The 19,516-nt window shown below is 32.1% G+C and overlaps 2 protein-coding genes across 6 annotated transcripts in view; one reads left to right on the top strand and one right to left on the bottom strand.

The window, feature by feature from the left end:
* LOC124362783 (inositol-3-phosphate synthase 1) overlaps positions 1-9,638 on the bottom strand; it is a 46,562-nt gene extending 36,924 nt beyond the window's left edge. Inside the window, exons 1-2 of the mRNA XM_046817565.1 lie at positions 9,282-9,638; positions 996-1,168 (exon numbers count right to left, since the gene is read on the bottom strand). Of these exons, the coding sequence (XP_046673521.1) occupies positions 996-1,168; positions 9,282-9,401 (293 nt within the window). The 5' untranslated portion in view covers positions 9,402-9,638. The remainder of the gene's footprint in view (positions 1-995; positions 1,169-9,281) is intronic.
* Positions 9,639-13,311: 3,673 nt separating this feature from the next.
* The window catches only part of LOC124362785 (aspartyl/asparaginyl beta-hydroxylase), an 81,579-nt gene continuing 75,374 nt past the window's right edge, over positions 13,312-19,516 (top strand). For 4 of the 5 annotated variants that reach the window (XM_046817567.1, XM_046817568.1, XM_046817570.1 and 1 more), the window contains exon 1: positions 13,316-13,633. In XM_046817567.1, coding sequence (XP_046673523.1) covers positions 13,582-13,633 — 52 coding nt within the window. In that variant the 5' untranslated portion in view covers positions 13,316-13,581. Of the gene's footprint in view, positions 13,634-19,516 lie in introns of all 5 variants that reach the window. The other variant, XM_046817572.1, reaches the window with a different exon arrangement.

Below are 19,516 nucleotides of genomic sequence, written 5' to 3' on the forward strand. Positions count from 1 at the left end.
TAAAAACAGAAATAGTTTTTAGATTTTCACGGTTGTAAAGAAGATTTACGGTTTTTTCCCGATCCGTTAAATTCCTTAATGCCAGTTGGGTGGCCACTCTTTTGAAGTAAAGTATACACTATTATATATGTTATTTTTCAGTGCGGAACCAGGAACATTTATATGCAGTTGGATTAATTTTTTTTAATTTTAATTTGGGTTTTTGTTTTCATAGTAGACGAAAAAAAATTTCAAACAGATTTAATTCTCCCCAAATACAACTATAAATTACAGGGACTCAAACCCAGAGGAAGAAAGATAGATATTCCAATTTGAATGAAGAGAAATGCTAACCAATTTTTATGTTTCAGCTTCTCCATTTTAAGAAGTTTAACTCATATTGGTCTGGTGGTCAGGATATATCTTATAGGTAGAAGATATGCATGTGACCCATTTATTTGAGCTATCACCAAAGAAGACAGTGTACAGATTGCCATATCTCACCGATGTCAAATCCCACTGTGAGGATAAAATTGCTGTGAACTATGTCGGACCCAAACATCCCTTTCTCAGCTATATAATTAGCCTGGTGGAGCTCTGAACTGGCCTCTTTGAGGAAGAGAGTCAGGGCTTTATTCAGGAGAGCTAAAACTTGGGGTACTTGGAAGACCTACCATGAGGCTCTTGCACTCTACAACCACAAAGTCCAACCGATTAAGAGATGGAAAAACTTTGCACTGACATTGACAGTGTGCAGGAATGTGCAAGGCAACCTCATAGACTGGTAGGCCTCATGGTGTGCTTCCATGGTGCGCAAAAGGCCCTTGAAGCTTAAGTTGCATGGCAATAGGCTCTTCTATAGAAGAAGAGGAGGATAAAATTAAAGGTTTGAGTATTTTATATTTTTATTTACTTCAATAAATGTTACAACAAATTACAATAGTCAATATTTTGTTCTAAATTAGTAAAATTATTAGTTATTTGCTATGAATATTACTGAAAGGATAGTGTCTTACCAATTAGGATGTAATTCTCCAAGTTTTGTTTTCCAAGTAGTATCAGACTGATTGGCCAACAGAGCTGCTGTGAAAGTTGAGCCATTATTGCCTCCCCATCCCACTAGCATCACTCCGACTCGTGGTACCTTACGGCCAGTGCGTATGTTAAGACAAGTTACGACTGGTTTCACCTGAAAAGAATCAAGAATATTTACTGTAAAGGACAACGAAGTTGCATTATAATGTCAACAATCAGTACAATTAGCTAATAAGCTAAGTTTAAAATCAACAAGAACAGTAAATAATGTCAACAATTAGTACAATTAGCTAATAAGCTAAGTTAAAATCAACAAGAACAGTAAATAAAATTACAAGTAACTCAAAACAACACTATAAAAATCTTGGGCACTGTACAAATATTAAAATAGTGTATCAGAGGTTTACACTATAGGTATGATGGAATAAGTCTAAAATTGGCACATGTATTCATGGAACCTTTTTTATACATAGGTACAACATTATTCAGCCTAAGTACATCGGGAAGAGAGCCTAGACCAATACATAAATTGCACAATTAAGTCAGTACCTCACCGATGTGATAAAAAGAATCAATACTAATGAAAAAGAACTGAATCATATTTTTTATGGTAATTATAATGAAGCATCATGATATTGATAGTTAGTATCACAAAAACATCATCTAATTAAAATGTATCTGCTTTAAACAGTAAAACACAATGCTTGAGTACCCCAAATACAAGTGGTTATCAATCAGTATCAGGCTCCAAGAGATCACGGTAAAGTCTGTTACAATTAGACCACATGATTCCTTGTTATAGAAAATGAATAAGCAATAGATCTTTAACTGGTTCCATTCTTATCATTATGGCAGGAGTATACTGAAATCAGCTACCTAAAATTTGAATCAAATGATAAGTAATTTCATCCACAGCAATTATACAATATGGAGTACCTCATGGATCGATTTTAGACCTCTTCTATTTTTAGTTTACCATACAAGTTTGCCATTGAACAGCCAAGTACATTATGTATATTATAATGCTTATGACATAAATCTGAAAATTTTATAATTCACTGGTCGACAATGCAAGTGATCCATATCCAATAAAAAAACACAAGAAGGTTTTGGATGTATAAAAATGTTTTTTTTTTTTTCAAAATATATTTGAAGGACATAAAAAAGTTTCAAACTTAAATATTTTTGTAATATTTACAGGATTCACAGTTTTTACAATACAAAAATAGTAACTAGTAAGTTGATAGTTTTTATAAACATTACACATAAAATAGAAAAAGCTGGTATTTGTCACACAGAGTGGTCGAATTAAATATCTAATACCAAAACGAAAACAAGTGCGTGCTGTGGCCTGGGACTCGGGCACTTCGGCCTCTGTTGCTGGTTCTCCCATCTCAACTCAGCTTGAATAAACGTGTTTCGTTTCTCAGATAAGGTGAAATGATGAAACTATTTAACTTTTCCTTATTTCAAGCGAAATTATTGTTCTGAGTGAGAATCACGCAAACCTAATCATGACAATTTGTGGTGATTAGTCCTGGCACGATTTAAAGCAGTTTCTAAGCCGATGGAACACAGATAAAAGCTGTTGGCTGTGGCAGCGATTAATTGTTTACTTCGATTCAAGTTCCCCTTCTCCAGCAGTAGTCTCTTGCTGAAACAACAGCAATTAGGAATAATTTTAATGTTTCGCTATTTAGGGCCGTGCAGAAGAGTGGCAAGACAATTTATAGTTTATTCCATCTTGAGCTCAAGGTTTCTATCAAGTCAGATTTCCCACTCACAATGATACTTCACTCAGAAAATATGAAAGACGCCAGAATTTTAAAAAATGATTACCAAATGGCCAAAAAATTATTCTACGGACAAGAATATTAACCTGTTTCTTGATTCCACAACACAGGATTACACTCTATTTCTATTATAAGCCGTTCAAAGTTTAAGTCACACTTTTTTAAAAGGTAATAACATCAGAACTGGAATGAAAAACACCTACATTCTAGGAAAAATAAGACACAAAAACCGGCAACAGACACATACATGCCGCGTTTTGGCACTAAACAATGAAATTGGTGTCTATGTTAAAGCATTGATGTTCATCCATTGCTTGCAACTCCATAAGTCGAACAGGCAAGTAGTCGGCGATAGAAAGCGAAAAGCTATTTTTGGCGTTTAATGGTCTGTGTGAAACCGGTCTAAGTAGTGTATTGAATCACATTATGGAACGGTTTACAAGAGCAAGCATGAGCTGGCCGATCGCAACCGACCGCAATGTGCAGGCACAATGATCGCAAACAACCGTCTACCACTAAAGGATTGCAAACAAGAGTAGTGACGTAGTAAATATGTGGAAGCAAAGGAAGAATCTCTACAGGGGCTCCACTCCTCTTGAAATGTGAATGCTGGTGTGTTCAACATTGAACTATATGTAGAAGAAATTATGAACAATCCAACCATCTTTAACATCAAAAATAATTATGTTTCATAGCAATAAATATTATGTTTATTACTTGTCACGATTGTCAAGCATAAAATGTTACATATCAAAACTGACAACATATCACTAAAATGTAAAAAATTACTGAATACAAAACTGACACGTTTTAAAAACTGAAAATAGTAAATTATTTATTCCTCCAGTCAAGTAGAATCATAATCTCATAGCTAAAAATATGAAAGTGGAATATTAAAACAACAAATATTTATAATAAACAAAAAAATTGGGCTCATAGTTGATGATTGATTATTTGTGTAGGCTATACATTATTTTCTTTCATATGTACCAAGTATTTTAATATTAATAACATTTATTATAACAAATTTTTAGTAGATACTATTTCAATCAGATTATGAATTAGGTTAAATGTAGGAAACATTAATTTACTCTTTTTAGCTAATTAAAAAAGTAGTTTAAAAATATTTTATTAATTACTTATGCTAAACTAGAATAAAGCAAGAAGTTTATATTTCAGTAATATATTTTCACAGCCAACACAATTACATTTTATCATGCGAAATTGGTACAGAAATTTAGGAGTAACTTTTACATGCTCCCCTTAGTAAAATAACCAAATCATTATTAAATGCGCTTTCCTTGCCATGTAAAACTAGTAGCACTGTTGAGAAAATCTACTTATAAAGTACAATAATTGTAAAAAAATAACGATGATCAAATGTCAGATAAACAATTGCTCATAAATAGGCCTATGGATAAGGTAATGTATCTGATGAAGTGAAAAAAACAAATGAAGGTTTTGATTTAGTAGTTAGCTCACAGATATCATAGTGGTTGAATGGTATGAAGTGGCGAGATATATATTTTAGCACAATTATGACAAGAAAGGATAGATTATTATTACTGATTAGGGGCAGGAGAATGGTAAGTAGACCCGGTTTTTATTTCAAAATTATCAAACAATATTTAATTATTATACACATTGATATAATCAACCAATAGTAATTAAAATCTGAACAATAAATAAATCATCTGTATCAAGTGTATACACATTTTCAAATTCTAAACATAATTATTATCTATAAGTAACTTCTTTTAACAACTTAACTTGTTAAGAACATCATTGAATCAATTACAGAACCACTTATATTTTTAATTAATCTAGTTATGTTCCAGGATCAGTTTCCAACTTGTTCAAAATTTGCTAAGATAACACCTATAGAAGGGGCATAATCATCTTGCGGAAAATTATCACCCCATTGCCATCATTCCTGTGTTTAGTAAAATAATAGAATCATGTTTAAAATGACTCAATTGTACAATTATTTTATTACCAATAATATAATGTATAGACATCAGTATGGTTTTCGGCCTAAGCATTCCACCTCTCTTGCTCTGGAAACTATTGTTGAGTATATTTTAAGTGAGTTAGAAGATAAAACACTGTTGGATCTAGTTTATTAGATTTAAGTAAAGCCTTTGATCTAGTCAATCATACTATTTTATTTAATAAGTTAAAATTCTATGGAGTTAAGGGCTTATAACTGCAACTAACCCAGAGCTACCTCTCCTATAGAAAACAGATTATAGTAGTAAAGAAATGTACATCTGAATTTCTAAATGTCTCCGCTGGTGTACCTCAGGGCTCAGTATCTGGACCTTTCCTATTTCTAGTCTTTGTGAATGATTTTAGTTATAATTTACCTACATTTCTGTATTATAAGCTGATAACACAACGTTACTCTGTTAGGGAAACAATGTAGATAACGTTAAAGGTAAATTGTCTAATGTAACTGAATTGTCAAAAACTTGGTTTTCTGCTAATAGTTTAGTTATTAATAAAAGCAACAGAAAACATAATTTTTTTTCTTTAAATAATAACCTGTCTGTTGATAATGACTTTGCCAAATATGTCAAACTTTTAGGTATACATATTGACACCACATTAAAGTGGGATGTACATGTAAATATTTGTAAGAAATTAACAAGAATAAACTACCTGTTGCGTAAGTTAAAACCTACTGTAAGTCTAGATGTACTGTTAATGACATATTTTGGCCTTTTTAATACTCATTAAATCAACAATTTAATTCATATTAGAGAAAATATACATAAATTTGACAGTCAGAGTTCAATACATGAATATGACACAGTGTAAGTCTAACTTGGTCTTGCCTACAATACGACTTGATAAAAGCCATAAGAGCTTTAGCTACCAACAGTTTAAGATGTTTAACAAGTTACCAATTATGTTAGTTAAGAATCAGTCTATTAATAAGTTTAAAACTACTATTTTTTAGTGGCTTATCTCTAGAGCCTTATACACTACTGACGAATTTTTAAATTCTGATTGTTAGATATTTTAACCTAGTTTTAGTACTTTTATGTACCAATGACAAAACCTATTGTAATATGAGGTATTATTTAATGGTGAATAAAATCTGATTCTGATTTTAAATTTTAAAAAATATAGTTCACTTAGAAAATTAAACAAAATAACAATTAAAGATGATTTACTGTGTCTTTCTCGGTTTCAAGGTGATTGTTTTGTTGTTATATTTTTTTTATAGTTTAAATGACATTTTCCTTGTTAGTTGTCTTAATTTTATTGTTTGATTAATGGTTAAGGTTTCTTTAGTATTTATGAAACTATGTGATTGTTTAATCTATTTCTATTGATTTGAAACATGTGACTTTAATTTAGTAATTTAATTAAATTGATCGACTGATAGTTCTGTTATTCGATATATAAGGTCCATAGATGATTATAATAAGTGAGATAAAAACCGGGTTCACTTATGGTACTCTGCCCTATTTCCGTTTTCCAATTTTGCATTCATCTATTCCACCACCACTCCAGGAACTCCAAGCTTTTCCTCCCTATAAAATTGGGTACTTTGGGATTATACCGACCACACCCAGACATGAATCGTTATTTGACATTTTGCTTCTACTGATTACTAGATTAGCGTAGAACAATATTTCGTCAATATAAAACAGGAATTGTCTTATCGCAAACCCCTCCCCATCCTCAGACAGAGGTCAAAGTCGAGCGGTCTAGTAGATAACGTGATTGCAGAATCTCGCCGCCAGTTCAGCTGGTGCGTCGCTTTGTACTTCCGTGTTTTACCCGTACATTTCTCCAAATACAAAAATTCAAAAAAAAACAAACATTACCAAACAAAAACTAAACTCTTTATTGAAAAAAAAAAAACCACTCAAAGCTTGTTTTCGTTCTTGATCACACTCCGCCACCCAAAATGCGAGTGCCTCCGGCCATCAGCGCGGGGCAGCACCAAAGGTGCTGCCCCGCGCTGATGTCGATAAAAGAAAAACATCCCTCGAAATAGTACCTATCAGTAAAATATCAAATTCTAGAAGGGCTGATCAGAAATATAAATTAAATTGTAATGGAAAGGCAATTATGTACCGTGCAAAAAGCTTAAATAATCATGATGCCGCGCAGCCTGCCGTAATCGGGATTCTCGAGAGAGATAAGATAACAGCGACAACAATACCGATCACAATACCTGGAAATGCTTGTAATTTTGTAATTAAAGAGTTTTTTTTTCATTCTATCATGTTTGTTTCTATACATTTATATTTTTGTGTTCTTCATACGGGTGTGGTCGGTATAATCGCAAAGTACCTAAAATTGTTCAGGTAGAGTACGAGGTATCAATTTACAATATCGTGACCATGGAAAGGTATGTTCATTTTTTTTTCTGAAAACTACAATTTTTCCTGAAAACAATAGGGAAAAAAAAATTCGTCGGCAACGAAAATCAAAGGAGTTACGATATTTTGAAATTCTCTGAAAACTCTGTTTTTGACAGTACCTCTGGCAACACTATCCATATTTTGACAGTTTGGTATTACTCCGCGGCTCTCTCAAATAAAGAAGGGACGCCATTTTGAACTATTTTGTTCCTCCGTGTCTATTCTTAACCTCCTAGTTCAGTAGTGGTAATGGCACACCTTTGTGTTGGATGTTCGTTATCTTACATGGAAGCAATTCCCCACCTGAACATTAAGGTAAGTGATAAGTTACTGAAATAATAGTGACTAGTACGTTAATCCTGTCAACGATGCCTGCCCGCTGCGGCTGCGCACTGCTTGCTCTTTTAGAAAAAAAATTAACTCGAGCTTGCAAAAGTCGAATCCCAGATCACGTGATGCCCCTGCTCCTTAACGCAATAATGCCCGAAAGGCATCAATATAATACAATAATATTCTTTCCCCCCAGTATATATGCACCTGTGATAATAATACTAGGCTATAAATGCCCAACCCATAAAAAAAAGTCCATTTTCCATGGTCACGGTATTGTAAATAAATACCGAGTACGATAAGCAGACCAGGTTTTTTTTATATAGATTAGTACAATCATCGATACTTAATATTCATTTATCGAATATGCGTTTATAAATCGTATCAACATATCAATAGCCATAATCACAATCATATTTTAAATAAAAATAACTAATACAACGCACATAGTTATAATCTTATTAATAATGAATGAGCTCTAACGATCTAACAAACTAATAGAACCGGGAAAAGGAAAAACTCATAAATAATAATGAAACTATAAACATAAAAACCATTTATAACAGGAAATACAGAATATGCGTAATTATTTATATGTTTTCTCCTGTATAGCAATGATTAACCGTTTTCAAGAAGTTGTTTAAAGCATCTTCTCTATAAAACCGTAATTCTCTTCTGCACAAATACTCACAGAGATGATCTGCAACCGTATGTTATTATCTATAAAAGAAAATACGTTTATTATATAAAAAAGTGTTACAGTTGATACAAGTTCGTTATTGTTCAAAATCAGTATTGGTTAGTTATATTGAAAGTTATAATTGAGTAATATTAATTGTCAATAACGATATAAAAAAACCGAATCCACTTATCGTATCCTACCCAATTGTTCTTAAATTCATACATAACAAACCTATATACAAAATGACAGCCAGTCACGTTATACTTTTGATGGGATGTGTAAATCCAAACTACAGACATAGCTTGTCTGATTTCTGGAAAAAAAGTACATCAAACTCACAATGTTGTGCAGTCTAAACTTTAATCCTTCAAAAAAACTGTTGTTCAGGGCATATTTACTGAAATTATGTCCACCATCTTCTTTTTTACACATGAACACGACCATATTTACTCATCTCACAATTGAATTGATTTCTTTTTCACAAATTTTACATAATGGGGGTTACAGCACTTAGTCCAACACCTTGAAGTCACAAAAAACATGTCTTATCATCTTTCAATGCAATTTCGTAGTTTTCCTAATTGCTGCCATTTTTTAAATACACAAAGTCACTTATATAAAATTCAAATATTATGTTTATTATCTGAAAGTGTTTATAGCTGATTCAAGTTAATTGATCAAATTAATCAGTATCAATAGATTATATCCATGGTTATAATTAAGTAATATCATTTGCCAATTTTGATATAAAAAACCACCCGCTCATTGTACTGTACCTTCTTTAACACGTTTTAGAACTGGTACTAAAAAATTGAATGTTAGTGTAATTGAATATACACATTATGTAACATCAGTAACAGACACACTATAGCCTAATACATCTTTATGAATCTCGGGTAATCACCTCACAATATGAGAAAGATTAGCCAATTTATCAATGCAGTGAACATGTTAATTTCATATTTACTTCAATCTCTCAATGTTGCTCTATAACCTATCAACTAAAACTGATTGCCTAGTTACTAGTGAAATATTGAACAGCTAGGTTACTTTGTTGAACTACAGAATCTAAATACATACCACTAGTACATCTTTATCAACATCGACTTGATTAGAGTGGTAATCATAAATAGCATCTATGTAATCTTCACAATATTTCACTTTGGGGCTTTTGACTACAACTTGTTTGAAACCATGCATGTTTTTTGGTAATAGTGTTAAACTGAAATAATGAACAAATAGGGTACAATCACGGACTGACTAGTAATACAATTATCGAGTTATCTTAATAGTATCAAGACGCTGACGATTGTAGATGTATTTTATATTAATTGTAAACTATAAATCCCATTAACGATAACATACAGACGAAACCCCACAGACCGCTCAAACTCAACGATAACCGATAAGCCGGATAAGCCGCTCAGTCAGACAAAACGTCAAAATCAGCAAATGAGGTGGAACAACGGAAGTAGAAAAGAAAGACAGACCATAAGAAAATAAATTTTAATTACTCTATGTCTGGCTTCTACACTCAGACTTGAGTTCTTAATTATGAATCTCGATTTGTATTATAATATTGTAAATATTTGATTATAAGCAAATATGCTTCCAAATCTTTTCCGCCTCATCATAAGAGCCTAAATATGTTTTGTACAAATGACAATTCAGTAAAATGTGCTCCTCCGATTCTCATGCCTCTACTTCTCTGCCCCACCTTCATCAGAAGCTTAAAAATAATGCCATGTCCTCATAGCATCCCAACTACTAGTTATATATTTTCTTTCTTTAAATCTAGGAAGCTAGACCAACATCAACAAGGCTATGCTCCACAATTCAGCTCTGGACCTAACAAGAGGTTTTCAGATCTAATCTTAGCTAAGGCGTCCGCTGTTTCTTTTCCAAAAAGGCGTTTATGACCTAGGACCCAACCAAGGACAACTTTTCTTCTTTGCCAGTTCCATTAAGTATTCCTGTATTAGCATCGTGGCTTTAGATGTTTTATAAACGAAGGACACGGTGTTTAAAATAGAAAATAATAGTACGACTGAAGGAGTTCAAGGTCTCTAGGATTGCGTTTCCGTGTTTCTGAATCTTAAGTAAGAAGCTATTTTATATATTGTGATTATAATCGTATTGAAGGAATTCCTTGATCTTGTGTCCGTAGGTATTATAAATCTGAATTTCTCAAGATCAGGACAAACGAACTATGAAAGAATTAACCGTTGTATCTATATTGTAACTATATACCATGTGTCACACACCTATTAACACAAAAGTAGATGGAGGAAATATTTCACTCTCATTAAAGGAGTTGCAGCATATCTGAAGCCAGGTCAGGACTCCAAAAGGTGTATAAAACACGCTGGACAAATATCCACTTCATTCTTTAAGTAACCGTGACCATGAGACAGCACAATACTCCAAATGACGTCTTGCCAAAGTGTAGTAATGGGTGTATAAGAATTATAGTCTCAAAATATAGTGAATAAACGCATGACCACAAAACTTTTTGCTACGGGCAGAATGCACTTGACGATTCTGATTTAGAATTTAGGTGAAAAGCACTCTCAGAATCTTTACTTTTGTGCTACGCTTCAGGCGCAACTAGTATAGGGTGTAGCGTAAAAAGGAAAAAGAAAACGCTTGATTCAGTAGACATTTTTTATGTTAAACTTTACTTTTTCGCTTGAATAGTCCGTTGTGAAGCGTAGACTATTTTGCAGAAGATCGAGATCATCTTTAGAATGAATACTTGTTTTTACTTGTTAAGGTCCATTAGTAAATACTTCAGATCTGAAATATCTTTAGTTGTTAATATCATAACGTCTCTATTTATAAAAAAGCATAGCATTTTAAATGTGTATCTAACAACATTGTCAATAAACTATGTGAAATTAAACTAGTTTTTACAAAATAAACTTGTTATACTTTTGAAATTTTTATTACTACTGGTGAGCATTGAACTAACTTCACTAGTATTTTTGTAAACAAAGTATCTGACAATGTAGTAACATTTATTATCAATATGTCTTTCAACATTTTCCCAAACCTTTATCCACCAATCTTTTGTTTAAAGGGCTACGGGTTAAGCTTTGTAGAGACTAATGCCAATCTAAAATAATGCTTTTCGAATAATGTATTCATACGATATGAGATCTTAAGATAATTAAACTGTCTGAGATGAGAAGGATTTCAGTTTCAGTTTTTTTTTTACAGGAGTCAAACGATTTTTTGTAAACAAATGTAACACAGGTAGAGATGGAAATATTCAGATTTTGTTTTCTTTGGAGTGAGGTCTGCAGGATGAACAGCAAATGTTTTAAACGGCTATCTGTGCTCTGTTTGGAGTTTTGCAATAAAGCCTGTTCGTGGAGATTCCGTGAAATTCGAGACTCTCCATGAAATTTATTGTAATAACATTTTGTGAGGGATGTTTAATGAGGCTGCAGTGTAATAAGAAACCATCACGAAAATGGAATTATCAATATTCTGAATTTAGTCATATTTTAGCGTTACGTATTTAAGACATGAAACTTGTAATCTATATTGTTTACGGAATGTTAGTAAACTAATAAAATTAATATAGCAATATTAAGTGTGTAATATTTACAATTATATTTTATTAGAATAGGATCAAATTTTTTTATCACTTGAATGTAAAACGATTTCTTCTGTTTGTATTTGTCTTCTAATCGATGATTTGTGTTGAGTTGTGCTCTGAATCCAGACGTTAGATCATATAACCGTTTCCTATTGGTCGATTGACATCTCGTGATGGTCGCATCGTTCAACACAGCGTGAGCTGGACGCTCCTCGGGGAGTGTACAGTCGGGTTTATCCACGATGACCTTGTCCGGGAGCAATCTCATTTTCTCTCGCATGAATGTGAGGGGTTTCGTAAACCCCCTTGTTCTAATTTTAGATGTTATAAAACTTGTTAGTTTTGAAAAATTTCTTTTTGTGGTCAGAGACAAATATTTCCTTTTGTACTACTTGCCCTCCTCCGACATAAATGACTTTTGATGAATGGTAGCGGCGTCGCCATTTGCCCATCTCCATAGACACCGAGTCGACTCCATGGGAGCCCTGACGGAGCCAGACGTACCACACAGCGAGCTTGAGATTTGAAGCGAGAACGATGGCGTTGAGTTAGGTTGAATTGAAACCATTCTCTGTAACATATTCTCAACTACTACAATACAAATCAATAATTATTGATATTACTATTTGTTATTATGTTATATATGTAGATATTTGGCCCTTACGATGGCGTACATTATTTGTGCTTGAATTTACTTTCGAATCAAAACGTATTGATACCTGAGTTTTAAATTTAAAAACATGAAACCGAATATTGGAGCTACAATAACAGGAGTTACAGTAACTATAGACTTCTTTATTTTTGAGTTTAGACATAAAAAGAAAGTAGGTGTGGTATTTCAAAAGTTTCAGTATGGTCAAAAAAAGTTAAGATGGAATTTTGATATCCATTGATTATTTGTTTTGATAATTTATTGTAAATATATTTTTAGTTTCTGATTAACATCAAACTCGTGTATCTTTACATTTTGATCTCAAAATAAGTATTATCTTGAGGGATCATTTTTTTAAACCATACGTTCAGTGTGGCACTGAGGCGTCACCGAATCATGCATACTTATGGCCCGGAAAGTTTTTTACGGTACTTTTAAACATTATCGTAATAATAAGTATGAGCTAGTGCAAAGATTATCATATGTTTGCTTTATTTCATATTATTTAAATTATTATTTTTAGTTTAATTTTCGCCTATTCGATGTCTCTAATAGCCATGTTGTGATATATTTCCGTAATAAAAAGTTGAAGTTGATAAAGTAATTGAAGTGAATTACCCGGATGGTGAAGCATGTGTGTTTCATGAGGTTCTAAAAGTTGATTGCAATAACTTATAGTTGGTGACTGATGAGTTAACGATAAGTTAATAAGTTAGGTTGTTGTGTTTTGTTTTTGTAGCTGCGAACGATAAGTTTTTGTTGATGGTTAATCTAAATCTGCTCTTTGTTCTCATATTTTATTCTCCTTGTTATCACTACATATGGCAGATAAGAAAAAATAATATCGCATCTTTCTAATTCCTACTCTTTTCGAACACGAATTGCTGGGTCCCGTGCGGTCCTTGTCCGTTTATTTATAGGTTAAGCTACAGGAGAGCCTCGGGAGCAGTATCCTAATATAGTATGGTAATTGTTCGTATTCACTAAAACAAAAATATACTAAATTCCTCAGTAATTTAATTAAAGTTTTAATCTGAGAGTTTCAACAATGATTTGTCTTTAGTGATTTAACTTTTAATAAGTATTAAAGTTAACCTATACATCTTTTATAAACTCCTATTACCATGTCCGGCGATGTACAGCCACGCAAAAGAAAAGATAAACGCAAAAAGAAAGGTAAATATGTTTATTTATGTTCCAAGACATATGATGTCCTAGGGCTAAGGTAATTTAAGGTATATGTTTAAGTTTGTTGAGCAAATTACCAAAAACAGAAGTTATGTCTATTGCTCTGTGAATTTCCCTACTATCTTGTATTGTAGGCTTATTACCTAAAAATGTAGAGATATTTTAGTACGGGATAGGTATTAACTCAGGAACTATAAAATTAATATGTTTTAATTTGTAACAATGTCACTTTATATTTTGTTGTATTAACTATATTGTTGAATAATACCTACTACTGTTCAAATATGGTTCTCTGTATTAATAAGTAAATCTCCCACAGTAAATGAATATTGAACTAAGTAGTATTCATTAAGCTTTGAATTCCATGATAAGTTCATAGGACATATGCAATTTGGGAAAGTGTGATAAGCGGATCCAGTTTTTATTTTGAAATTGACAAACAATATTATTTCACTATAACCATCTTAATTAATCAACCGATACTGATTAATTAATTTATCGATTAACGTGTCATCTATATTAACTGTAAACACGTTTTCAAATCATGAAAGTAATACTGTAAGTAGTACACTTTTTAAATACTGTAAGTAACTTTGTTGAATTCAAAATGGCAGTCAACTTTAGAAAACAATGAAATTGCTCTAGAATATGATAAAACCTGTTTTTATTGATTTCAAGATGTTTGACTACTACAAACCCATTGTGTGAAATTTGCAGGAAAGATATGGTCAATTGTGAGAGGAGCAAATATGGTCATCTTCAGATGTAAAAAAAAAAATTAATGTTGTATATAATTTCAGTAAAGATGCACTGAAGAAAGTTTGGACTGTTCAACATTATTGACTGATGTACTTTTTTCCAGGAACCAGACAAACTATGAATTTTTTATTATTATAGTGCAGTTCGGATTTACACAGCCATCAAGAAGTATGAAATGTGACTGGCTATTGTTTTGTAGGGAGTTTTGTTTTGTATGGATTGATGATCAATTTAATAGGGAAAACCTGGAGTGCTGTATGTATGTATAGATGAATGTAAAGTAGGGAAATGAAAATATAACAAAGGGAGGTTGGTAGAAGGAACATGGATATTAAGTTTAATAGAAACCATATCTGAAAGTCAAAAACCTGGTGTTATATAGAAAATTGAGTTTTGTCCTGAAAACAAACGAGATGCAAAATCCCTCATTCCTCTTGTATTAAAGCAACAAAGTCTGGAACAAAAATGAAGAAGAAGGCATATCACAGATGGAAGGCATATTTTGGGTTGAGTGAATGTGGTTTTATACATTTTACTGTCAACCATAGTGAAAACTGTTTAGACCTGGCAACTGGTGCTAACACTAAAGCTTTTTGAGGGGCGTGAAACAAAGTTTAAAAGCAGCATGTCAGCCGACCTAGTTGCAGATCATCTCTGTGAATATTTATAAAGTTATTCTGAAGAGCACACTTTCAATCATTTCCTGAAAACAGTTAAAATTTGCTACACAGGAGAAAACTTATATAGGTTATCTACAATTTTCTTATTTTCTATTCTAAATGTTATCAACATTTCTTTTTCTATTACAAATGTTTGCTATGTTGTTATTATTTATTAATTGTTTACAAGTTTCTTTTCCCCATTTTTGTTCTTAATGTTTCTTTGATTGTTATGGTTGATTTATTATTTATGAAATGTTCACTGTACATATTAAATTCATTATTTTAACTCCAAACATATGATTGTTATTGAGGAATATAGATAAGTTGATAGTCTATAATTATTCAATATACAAATATTATATATCAATGATTACTAATCGATTTGAAAAACCAGATCCGCCTATTGTACTGTGTCCTGCATTTTTATAACAATCTCTAATCAGTCTAGCACAGGACAATGTTGACACTAAAATGTTTATATTTTTAAACTTATAAGCATAAAATTTAATAGGCCTTTTTGTTATATTAATTATAATGGACAAGCAATATTATTCATCAATAGACCTACAGTGCTGATAAAAATGTAACTGATATTGATTAGTAATGAATGTAACAGTAATTATAACACTAAATACAACGTTATGATAGTAAAAGTAATAAATATTACTTAATTAAAATACACTAGACCTATGTATAGCTCAGAGTATGACAATTCTCAAAACAACAATTCAGTTGTAACATAGAACATCACACTACCATAGAAACTACAGTCAGAAAATATTGCCACAGATTGTGCAGTGCTTGCCTCTTCACAACACAGATGATATCATACAATAATTCAACATCATTCAAATGACATTAGGTTAGCCAGGACATAATAAGATAAAGTGGCTGTTCTGTTAAAGACTATATCAGAGAATGGAGCCGATGGCGACCGTCTTGGTCTCCTATAGTAACACAAAATCACACCAATTTTTGTTTTCGCACTCCAGTTAAGCTTTGTTTATATACATTTAGAAATTTTTAAAAATTGTTTACACACATTTTCTTGCTTATTAAAAGTCTGAGGCATTCTGTACAAATTATTTTGTTTCTTATAGATCTTACAACTGCCTGTAACATATTCTGTTACATGGTAGGTGATGTTTCTGAATATTGTGAAAGGTGAGATGTTCAGTATTCATTGTCAAATTCGAAATAATTGTCTCATTCCTCTTCGTCTATTAATTAATCTCCATTCAGAGATAGAAGAATTGATCGCTGAAACCACATTTAAAATCTGCCTTTTTATGACATTTTTAATGAATACTCTTTAATTTTAAAATATCAAAGAGTGTATTAAAATTCTTATAAATTCAGTTGTCACTTTACAACCTATGAAAATTTTGCTTTTTCTTTCAAATTAGCAAAGGAAACACTAAGAACTTATGCGGCCAGTTTAACTTTAAGTTTTGTTTGCAAAATAAAACGTTACTGTTAGTTAATTTATTCCCCAAATTGAGCTCCTCCTGTTTCTGAGGAGTGTAAATTTTCAATGGATCTATTCTATTTTAAAATTTTTTGTCGTACATCATTTTGTTGTCACCGAGTGTTGCGGACCAATATTAACATGTGACAAACATCTAGGAAAAAATGAATTGGTTTTAACACAATGAGGAAAAGCAGACAATATGTTTTCTGGTGTAATTTTACATCGTAGTTTGTTGGCTGCAGCAATGTTTGTTGATGTGCCATCGCAAGTTAAAGAGGCTGCATATATGCTGGATTCATGTAAAATATGTATACATTGCTGTTTTCCATTTAGGCCTGCCTCTAAGAAGTACCCTACATGAATTTTCCATGATGAATTTATGAACAGTAAGTGAATCTCAGGTGCCTCCTGTGCCAAATGACCAGTCATATATAAGAGCCCCAACATTCACAGTTCCGTAAAACTGTTTACCGTCCCATTCCAAATATTTGCGTATTGCCATACAATCAAATATTATGAACATATCAAGGACTTCTCGGATTTTGTTGAGTACTCTTTTAATGCTCTTAATACTTCTTTCAAAAATCCTCGTTCCCTTCATATAATTAAATGCCAGCACAATGTTCTGTCATGTGGCAAGGCAGTATCAAATGTTTTTTGTAAAACACATTACGCTTTTGGGGACAAAAATTGCAGTGTTATATAAAAAGCTTTAAGTCTGTCAACGTAAACTTTTCAATGAAGGATTTGATGAGTTTTCATATGCACTATTTCAGCTTTAATTTATTTAGTTGGAGAAACTCCACAACTTAAACAGTGAGTAAACAGATATTATATGTGTATTTAAACTGAGTATGCTATGTATGGCATTATAAATGTTGTTTATAAAACAAATAAGAAAATAAAACAATAATTACTTATGAAACATAACACCACTGACTTATTTCTTCTTATACAAGCTATTAGAACAGCCAAAAGCCACACAAAACACCTTAATTTAAAACCAATGAACCTGTGATCAGCATTGGTACTGCTCGCTGGGTTGTGCCACAGCGTAGTGGCGTGCGGCAGTAGGTAGACTCATCATTAAAAATTTAAAATGTTGTGCTGTAAGAAAAACATCTTTCCAGTAAAAAATTGATCTTTGCAAATTAAAGTTCAAAAATACTATAGTTAAAAAGATCAAACAAATTTTGTTTCATGTCGTTTGGACGAGACTCATGATATTTTCAAATATTTTGTACCAAATTGTTCAGCGTTCAAAGACCTTCAAAGTGATATGCCACATGACCTATCTTTCCATTTAAAATTTTTGAGCTTCGAAAGTGTGACCCTTATTTTTGGGCACATCCTGTATTTTAAATATGACAAAAACAATTTTGCATCATTCACCATTTTAGATTTTTTAGGGTTACAGTTCATTGTATTGCTCTATGTCAAACAGTTCAACCACAGGAGATAATATGAAGATTCGGATAATTCAGTCTTTAAAAGTATTAACGGATAATATTTGTGAAATACTTGATAATGTCTAACTTTTCTTATGTTTGAGTATGAATACACAGACAGTGCCGTGAAAGTATCAAACTGATGTTACCATATGAAATATAATACACAGAGCGTGATGCAACGTGATCTGTGTACTTTATATCAGGTAATGTTAACTTTAGCCACGTTAACTAAAATGATCTAAAACTACTTTCAATCATTTTTAAAATAGTATGATTTCATTTACAAAATTTCTGGTTGGTCGCAAATAATATATTGCACAATAATTATTAAAGTGTTTTAATTTTGGAGACCAGGGGGAATTTAAGTTTTGGGATGGGGGATGATAACAAACTAAGGAGTGGTAACAGTATAACAGGGTAGTCAATATTCACACAAGAATCTGAGCAGAAAGATTATGTTTACCAACTGCATTTAGATATAATTTAAGAGTTTTTCGGTATTTTTTTGTTTTCGTCAATTTGGCCATAGTTTCTACCTAAATGAAAAAGATTATTCATTGTTTCTATCTCCATGGTGAAGATCATTCATCATTTCTCTTTTGTTATTTTGGTCCTGTTAACTCTTGTGCAATTTATTTAAGCATCTCAACGTTGCTTTTCCTGATTGGTTAGACTTAGTCGCGTAGTCATTTACAGAAATAGTCATTGTTTATTTCTTTTGTGCTGTTAGTGAGTGGTGTTTTTCTGTATATTCATTATAAAATTTGTGTCATGAAAGCATTAAAGTATACTACTTATTATTATTATGTCAGAATGGACGAAAAATAAGTGGTATTGTTGCAACAATTATTCTTATAATTTTTATTTTTATAATTATTGTTATAATTATAATTAACAATTATTCTATTGCATTTTACATTATTGAGGGTTGCTATAAATGGATCATGGACGACAATTTAGATGTGTCATAAATATGAGGAAAGTGTGAATGTTGAGTTTAGCTCCAGTTCACATTCCACGTACAGTAGTACAGCATCTGAAGTGTGATTTTATCACAGACTTGACTCTTGGAATTTGGGGTCATGTCAGTACGAAGATACCATACAAAGTTGGTTACAAAGAAGCTCTAATCTAACTCTTAGTACCGTTTTGACATCAGAGACACCTAGATTACAAAATAAAGTGTAATCTAGTTGAAGAAATGTTCTCATTGTCTCATCAGGTGCACTAAAACTTTTTAGTAGAAAGCACTACAAGGTAATATTTATTGATGTTTCAATCTGTGGCTTGAAACTGTTCTCATGCCACAGATTCTAATTTTAAAAACTAGGACTTGATGATCCCTTACTAAGAGTTTAGAGAAACAAGGTTTGATACATTATGACTAAAATATTATCTAAACATTATACACCAGAAAAAACCTATTGCAGACATTCTCACGAAAACCTATACCATCAGAAGATAATAAAGAATTAGAGAAAGAAGTAAATACATCATGTCTATTAGAATTTAACTACAGTTGCTTACT

This window comes from Homalodisca vitripennis, chromosome 5 (genome assembly GCF_021130785.1).
Source record: "Homalodisca vitripennis isolate AUS2020 chromosome 5, UT_GWSS_2.1, whole genome shotgun sequence".
Classification (NCBI taxonomy): domain Eukaryota; kingdom Metazoa; phylum Arthropoda; class Insecta; order Hemiptera; family Cicadellidae; genus Homalodisca; species Homalodisca vitripennis.